The 9272-nt window shown below is 38.2% G+C and overlaps 1 protein-coding gene across 1 annotated transcript; it reads right to left on the reverse strand.

Annotated features, from left to right (window-relative positions):
- Window positions 1–3339: 3339 nt before the first annotated feature.
- LOC143317492 (P2Y purinoceptor 3) lies at window positions 3340–4791 on the reverse strand. The gene is given in 1 exon segment (XM_076725644.1): window positions 3340–4791. A coding segment is annotated over 1 exon segment (1452 nt).
- Window positions 4792–9272: the final 4481 nt, after the last annotated feature.

Below are 9272 nucleotides of genomic sequence, written 5' to 3' on the forward strand. Positions count from 1 at the left end.
CAACACTTCAGTTTAAGTCAAGATTTATTTAAGTGCATTATCACGCTTAGGTGTGTCATATTTCCGGAAAACAGTAGTAGCATAAGTACTAACACTTTAAGCTGCATTAATAGATTATTAAGAGAAAATAAGAGCATGTAAAACAATGTGTGATACAATAACAACAACAGAAATGGTAATAATGTTAATGATAAAACAATGAAAGTAATACAGATTAAGACGTGTAGGAAAAGGGTTACAAACATGTCTTTAAGCCAAATAGGATGCTGTGGATTATACATTTTACAAGCAGAATAGCATGTGGGTTTTAATCCTGGCCTCAAATGATTCCAATTAAGCTGCTCTAATGTAGATGGGAAGACTTTTTTCAGGTATGGAGTGTGGAAGGAAAAGGCTCTTAAGTGGGATTACTTTTCATGTATTCTGAAAAGTCATCCAGACAAAAGAGTATGTATAGGTTTATATGGTGTATCAAGATCTCAAAGACAGTGAGGTGTTACTCAGAGTCACTATTTTGTCATTTGCTCAGTAGAAATAGATCGAGGTTGGCTTGATGGGATCAAATGTTCTGGCTAGATTGTGGATTCTTGCAGCAGTATTGTGAGAAAGTTATAGGCTTAGATTGATGACTGGGAAAGACTGAACAAGACAAAATGATAAAAACAAAAACCCAACAAGTCTGTTATTATGAATGCATGAATCAAAAATCAATTACCTAATCAATTTACAAAATGGCTACTGCAGAGATACTGGCTAGTGCAGAGATGATGAAAAACTATCTTGACAGCAGACCATAGACAGTCGGGTTCAGTATGCCTCAAACACACCTCAACACATCATACCAAGTGTTGTCTCAAATGTCCAATGCCAGGTTCAGACCATGCAGGGGGTTTTTTTTTCTGTTAAGATGGTCACTGTGTCAGAATAGGTGATAATAGAATGACAATTTCTTGCTGTGACTTGGCCAAGAGGCATGACAGACTACACAATCCCTGGCCAAACATAGCTTTCTTGATGTGTGATGCTGTCAGGAAGGAGGTGCTAGGGACTGACTTCCGAGAACAAGAATGGAAGTGAGCGATTGATCGATTGACTTTATTGTCCACCTCAGTGGAAATTTGTCATTGGTTTCTCTCAACATATGATAGACCAGACCAGCACGTAAAGGTACTTCAAAGAATGTCACCACCATTTTTTGGGAGATAGATGTCAGTGCAATCTGACGTGTTTGGATTACAATTTTGACAAGTTTTGCTTACGTTTCTTTCATGTTAAACAAAGCTTTATTTTATGCACATGCCTAACTATTTTGCAGCCTTGTCAGTATCTGGATGTTCCTGATACGTTGATAAATGAAGGTTGACTGGTAAGCTCTCATGCTCAATGACTCAACAAAGTGGCAAGACATTGCTTATCCAGACATATTGATCAAATCACCATGTAGCATTAGGCCAAGTGTTGTTTCTAAATAACCAACCTGTTAACAGCCAACTGCTTGATCTCAGGCTTGGCTCAGATTTAGTTGGAGATGACAGACATGTCCACTGATGCTACTATACCATATGACTGTACTCCTGCAGCCATCCACTGAAACTATAAGCTAGTATGTGTGTTTGTGTGGTCAAAGAAAGTAAGGAAAAATCAGCTGTGACCTTTGCTCAGTTGCACAGCTCCCCCCTAGCAGCACCAACATCATTCCTCTTTGCTTCGCCATGTTTGCAGTTGTGAATGGATGAGCGCTCTGTGCTCCCATTGGATAACATTTGGAAAATTTGGTGGGATTTGTCAAGGAAGGCAAAATAAATCTAACATGCTATTCTTTCTGTTAGGACATTTGTGAGGCGTCACAGATGTAGTGTCAGTTGTCGTCCACTATGGTACACCAACAGGATAAAACAATCAGTTGTCATGCCTGACGCCCATTTTCATTCTTGATGCCCAACATCTGTTGGGTGAGGCTGTTTTCATGGTAATATCATGCAGTCTGAACCTGGCATAAAAGCATAAGTATATGAAGTTGTTCCAAATGGCCACATTTGTAGGCAGGGATAATGGCACACTCTTTTCAGGGAGTCTCTCTATGAAGGCATTAGTGTTGCACTCATTTGTACACAAAAAGTAATCACACACCTGGCCAATTACTGTGTAAAGTATCCATAAATATTGGTTTTGGGAAGTAACAAGAAATGTTTGACAAAGCCCAACCAATTTTGATGTTGGACAAGTGTGATGAGCGATGTTTTTTCATGACCTGCCCTGCACTTCCTTTGAAGCACGTATGGTTCAAATGTCCATACCATCATCATAAACAAACTCTATGTTTGGCTGGTCCAACTATAAAGATGTTGTTTATTTTGACATTTCAGTGGTTCTGCTGAGGGTGATGGAATTTATTTGAACGTGAGAGTAACTACAGCAGCACAGTGTTAACAGAAAACACTTACATATTGAATGTTACACCACAACAGCAGTATATTACCAGGAGTCCCATTGTTAACTAGACATTTCCTCAAAAAAAAACCCTGCACTAGGTAGTTGTTATCTATTTGCACCATTTTATCACTAGAAGGCTAAAGCTGACTCGATGAACATAAGTAAAGTAACTTGCAAGTAGCCCTTCACTTTTGCTGCTTCAGTGAGTAATGTGTAATGAGTAATTGATTACTGATTTCAAGTCACTCAACACTGCTTATCAGATGATCTAAAAGTGTCTGAAACTCTCTGCCCCAACATCCATCTGATCACAACATTTTTCATTGTTTGAACATCTCTCAAGCTCTATTTTTTTTTCCTTCACACAACTACTTGCATCACTTGCTGTGTATAAGGGAGTGCAACACCATGAATGCCTTCATGGAGACTGTCTAAAAGTGTGGCCGGTATTCCCATTTGAATGATTATTGCATCCTGCCCCGCTATGACCACAGTCTTTTCAAGTGCAGCTATTTAGAATAGGCAGAAACACTTTTGCCTTTATTCATGGTTGGATGACATGTCATACAAACAACTTCATTCCAAGCATAAAAGCGTAAAAGGATTCAGTGATCCAACACATTATAAATATACATCCCCTGAAACAAAATAACAGATTATCACCATCATGGGGTCTCACATTTGCATTCATCTTACATTTACTCACAAGGAAACTGTCAAATTATAACCCGTAGCAGAGCTGCAAAATCAGAAATTAAAGGCCTATTAGGATTCTTGCTTGGGTCTTCTTTAATTATTGCTTTTCCTTCCATGCTATATATTATATTGTACTTCATTTTCAGTAAATAGCATCCTACAGTGCATCTAAAATTCATCCTCTCATTTCCAATGAAAACATTCTTTCAACTATACAGTATATCTGACTTTTGCCCTGTTCATGTATGACATACTGTTGGGAAATGTTTTATTCTCCTCATTGTTAATTCCATCTTCCCTCTCTCCCTCCCCTGCACCCTCTCCTTTTCCCATCACCCTCAGTGGCAAGAGAAGCCCACCATGTTGTTGTGTGGTGGTGTTTACTGCCTGGCAGCAGTGAGTTCCTCCTTTGTCTTTAGTCAGGAAGTAAAGGAGGGCATTGAGCCATGCGTTGAATGATGCTAAAGGCCTCGTAATCTTATAGCACATGGAGACCATGGTCATGGTGTGACAGGGGACTCCCTTGGTCACTTTCAGTAGGAGGAAAATGGTTCTAGTTACATGAAAGGGGAAGAAGCACAGAGCAAACAGAAGGGTGATAGTGATGATGGTCTTGATAGATTTACGTCTGCGGTTGGCATAGGGGGAGTGGCTGCCAAGGAAAATGGAAATCCCTTCATCTCTTCCCAGTGTCCTAGACAATCCGTTGCTTCCTCTTCTTCCTCTTCCAGCTATTGCGGGGCTACTTTCCTCTCTTCTTTCATGTCCTTTTTCTCTCTGTGGGACTCTGCGGGATGAGGGCTGAGAATGCAGACTTCTAAATATGGTCAGAACAACATGAGAGTAACACCAAGCAATGATGGAAAAAGGTATAAAAAAACCCAGCAAATGGAGTATGATGCCATAGGGTATGTAATCTGGAAACTCTTTATCTATGGCATCATCCCAACAGTTCTGGTACTCCTCACTGACTGCTCCCAAGCTACCATAGCTGGCATTATCATTTATCAATGATGCCTCATGGCTTGGGTTGTCAGTACTGCTTGCAGTGCCACTGAGCCCTGCCAATCTTGTCATGTGACCAGTCTGAGCAAACCGGAAGATTGGGCAGGTTAAAGTAAACACTACAATCCAAACCACGACACAAGTGCACTTGACAGCCTTCTTGGTTTCCAGTGTGATGACTTTCATCGGATGGCAGATACCGAGATATCTGTGAACAGAGATACAAGTGAGGAAGAAAATGGAGCAGTAGAGGTTAAAGTAGAAGAGAAAACGGACCAGGCGGCACATGAAGTCCCCAAAAATCCAGCGGTCACGCATGATGTAACTAGCCACAAGGAATGGCAGTGACAGGCCGTACATGAAGTCTGTAGAGGCTAGGTTCACCATGTAGATCAGTGAAGCATTCCAACGTTTGGTCCGGCAGAAGGAGCGGTAAAGGATGACAGAGTTAAGAGAAATGCTGAAGATAAACGTGAAAGAGTAACAGATTGGGAGGAAGATGTACTTATAGGACTCATCTATGCTGCAAGATGGAGACGGAGGGGTGATGGAGGGAGAAGGCAAGTAGGAGTCGGGGAAGTCCTGGAGTACTGAGACACTGATGTTGGGAGATACTCCACCTCTAGATGACATTGTGAGGGATTAAGTGATTTTCATGAGAGAGAGAAATTGGACGAGGCTATGGGTTGTACAATTGGGATTCTGTCATTCTTCTTCTCTGTCATCCTTGTGTTCTGTACCTTTTCATGGTAATTTTGTATGATCCTGTACAGTAGTTTTTCAGATGATTTCAGATGAGTAGGTGTTTACCTAGAGATAAAAAGACAAATTAGTCATTCATCAAGAAGTCATTTAGTATCTCATCTGACTATGTCTCAGTTTAACAGTGTAATTGGTAATATTTTACTGGCTCTTTGCACAAAATTACCATATCCTCCTGACTACCAGTAGTTCAAATTTGTCCTCTATGGAGGACATTTGTAAACCTGAATATCTATACAGAACATTTAAGGCTTTTCAATGATACTAAATGTGATGGGGTGGAACTTTGGTACCTTTCTCTTTCTCATCAAGGAAATGGTGTCCATCAGTGCAAGCACATTTTATGGAAAGAGGAAAAGTAAGCGCATAATACTTTTTATTGAGCAAATTTTGGCTTGAAATGTTGTAGACATATTTAGGTAAGTCTCTTAACAACACATTAAAACATTGTCTGAATTATTTTAACTGTATTTTAGCATAGCATTTACAAGTGTTTAAAAAGTGTCCAAAATCAATCAATCAATCAATCAATCAATCAATCAATCAATCAATCAATCAATCAATCAATCAATCTGTTTTAGGACACTTTTTAAACACTTAAATACTATGTTTTGTTATGTTTACTATGGTTTTTTTTGGGGGGGGGGGGGGGAGGGGGGATGTTTTCAGTATTCTAATTGCCTTACAAAGACTGAGGAATTAAAAAAAATGTGATTGGACAATATTTTTTTTCCTGGTAGTCAGGGGAATATAAGTGGTTACTTTCCTCTGGTTTTGATGATTCAGATTTTATCATTCTGGTACTGTTTAGTTTTGCTCAATGGTTTCAAGTCATAGAAATGGCTGATAAAAGACCACCCCTCCCCCCACCTATTCATTTTAGCTTCCACATACCAAATCTGAACTGGAAAGGCTGGTTATTGACATTATGCAAAACAAACTGAGTTAAAGATAAATCATTCTTCTGAATAACTTAAATGTTACAATTACCTGCTTGTATTTTGTACTAATATTTGTGACTGTACTGTAATTTGTTCTCAGGTCTCTCCTGCAGTAGAGATCTTCATTACAATGACACTTCATGATTAAATAAAGTCTACCTAAGTAACCAGATAGTACTCAGTTACATGAATGGCTTTTGAGACTTTATGGTTTCTAAACTGTCTGTTTTTGCTTGAGATGCTCCAATCTCAGAACAACAGTCAGACTGTTGTCGTACCCACCGCTCTGATCAGAACACTAATATTAACACACATATACTGTGGGTTCCAGTTTCTTAAATGTCTGAGAACAATGGGAAAATTGGTGGTTCCTTTACTTTTCCTCAAGCATCATTATCAGGTCAAAATGTCAATACAGTTAGCCTCAACTGCACTTTGTGTTCAGAGCTATGTAGCTAATGTTAGAATACTATAAATATTACATTGTACATTTGTTGTCTTGGCTCATATTGAGGGAGAGGAATGGAAAGAGGTAGTGTTTCACCTCACCACTCCCTCCTCTTTAGCTGTTGACTATCCCCCCCACTCTTTGACTGTTGACTAGGGCCTTTGCACAATCTGTTTGACCTCCTGTTGTATGCTGCTGATTCTTAGTGCTTGTTTGCCTTCCTGTGTACAAGGGTATGCTGCTGATTCAGTTCTTCTTCTCACCCCATTAATTCAGCAATAAGTAACTACATTTCCCCTAGGTGTCTCCATGCACCCTCTGTACATTGGTCTTGCTCCTACTTGACTGACTACATACTATAACTTCTCATTGCTAGTATCACAGTTCTAAAATGTGATCTATTTTTATGTCACATATAAGTGGAATACCGCATCATTAAAATCAAGACTTTTCAACCAAACAGGATTCACTTAGGCAATATTCCAGCTCTCTGTTGAAAGCCTCATCATCAGCTGTACCCCTGGATATTAGGGGTGCACATCTGCACTAGCGCAACTGTGTGTTTGTGTAAGTGATTAATGAGCCATTTGCAGGGTATAACACCACTTCACTGTAGAGTTCAACTAAATAATGTTTCAGCCAGTAACATTATTAACAGTACACCACAAATGTAAAAGGTCTACACCCTAAACATGATAGTACAACAGTCTCACCAGTGTGTGGTTTAACAATTTGGTCTCAGAGCGAAAACCAAGAACGACATTTTAGACCAGGTTTTTGGTGTCTAAATGATTCAGCTGTTAATGGTTAATGAAAGAGCCTCCTGTAATTGTGGTAAACCATTCAGACAATCATTTGCATCAGGTAGTTTAATAACCCTTTAAATGACCAGTATCTTTGCAAGTTTCAACTCTTTAACTATAAATGCTGACCACCTTTGAATCCATGATACACATTTAAGAATTTTGGATGAAAATCAGCTAGCAGACTCTAAAAAGGTGCTTGAGTTCTGTAATCCGTTGCAATAAACAAATCTGCATCAGTTGTAAGTTTTACATTATATGTAGTCAGAATAGAGATTGATTTGACAAGTCTGCACTGCATTAACTCTTAACAGTAATGTTACTTTGACAAAAATGAATGTGCAATGACTTCATGTTCACTGTGATGTATTATACACCTCAAGCAAGTTTCAAGAGTCTCCTAATAGAGTTTAACATTGTAGAGGAATGAATGGAACCCAACAGATGTTTTGCATATGTTAGCACATAAACTAATAACAAATGAATAATGAACAAAATATTAACAAATGACATATCCTTTACATTACAGCTAATAACATATTTAGTGATGGTGCTGTGTTTTAGAAATATGAACACATTCTTTCTTCCATTCCAAGCCTCCAGCTTTCATCTTATACAATATGATAATATGTTAGGATAGCACAGTGACAGGACAGGTTCTGAAGTGAAAGCACAGTTTTATGATTACAGCATGAATATGTCCGAATTTCACAGTCAAATACTCAGCTGTGGAAAACAACTTATTTAGACTGATAGAGACAACCTTAAATTCGACTTTGAATTAAATTATTAATTAATTATTATTATTAACACAAATATGCATCACTCTGTGTAACAATTTTTCCTTTTACCTTGGAGAAACTATCTACTTTCACAGTGCTGAGTATGAAGTTTAGAAGATTAGAAACATGGTTTCATCTATTCATGTAAAGATTTATCCAGGAGAGATCTAGCTGGGGAACTGGGTTTCATGTGCACATGATGTTTAAGGAAACATGCTAATGTTCATATCCAATTATAACCAAGTTAAGTGTATGTACACGCACTAATTGACAAAAATGACAACAGACTTGTTGTTCACTGTGATAGAATATACACCTCAAGCATGTTTCAAGAGTCTGCTAATAGATGTTTATACCATACAGAAATAAATGGAAATCAAAAGTTGCCTCAAATGTTGGGAACACATTTACTACCTTTGAGAACAGAAGTGTTTGAGAGTAGAAATGATTTAGGTTTAACATAGAGGTTAGCATGAGATTAGCTTGGATTCTATAGGTGGTCAAACACTTCTGCTGCTGAGGAAATGCACTAGCTGTGACCAAAAGAAAAAAAAAAAAAAAAATCTGATAGAAACTTTTTCTTAAAATGAACTATTCAGTTCAAGTTTATGACATTTTTTTGATTTTTCAGGCCTGATATTAATGAAACTCAATTGAGGACTTTTTAGAGGCATAAAGACACCCAATTTTCACTAAATCAATGTCACAATTACTGTTTTGTTAAATATCCTTTCACTACATGTGCTTATTCTTTTCTGGGCTGGATAAAGGCCAAATCAAAAGAGATTGTTTTCTGGGAGCAGGTAATAGCTTCTGAGAAAATCAAAGATACACAAACACCAGCCTGAGGTATCATCTGTCTCTGAATTCATATTCAGTCTCATTAAGGAATGTTCCAGGGCAATTTCTGTAGGTACTTAGTGTTAGTTACAAAAGGAATTCTTGAATTGATGTTTAAAAATGAATGGTTTGACTACTTCAACAAACAATGTGGACTAAAAATAACCAATGTGAAGTCTAGAGAGATGCATTAGGAGTTTAGTGTTTGTGTAGCGAGAACTGCATCAAACTCATAAATACCGCCATCACTACAATCTGCTGTTATACAAAGTGCTTACCTGTGCCAGAGATGACTTTTACTCCATATGGCTCCTGTTTTATCTGTTGCCCACAGGATTAATCGAAAGAAAATATGAAAACTTTAACTTCCATGCAGCTGTATGTCAACATCTTGAAAATACAGCTTTCCCTGGTTATTTAAAAAGCTCAGCAAAATCAGCTTTAACCAGTGATCAGTGTGGTAGCAGTTTCGGTGACCAATGACCTTGACAGTTGGATGTCTTCTGCTTTCACCTTTTTCTACTGCTTCTCTCAACAGTCTGACCAGTTTCTATGGTAATTC

Source organism: Chaetodon auriga, chromosome 24, assembly GCF_051107435.1.
Source record: "Chaetodon auriga isolate fChaAug3 chromosome 24, fChaAug3.hap1, whole genome shotgun sequence".
Classification (NCBI taxonomy): domain Eukaryota; kingdom Metazoa; phylum Chordata; class Actinopteri; order Chaetodontiformes; family Chaetodontidae; genus Chaetodon; species Chaetodon auriga.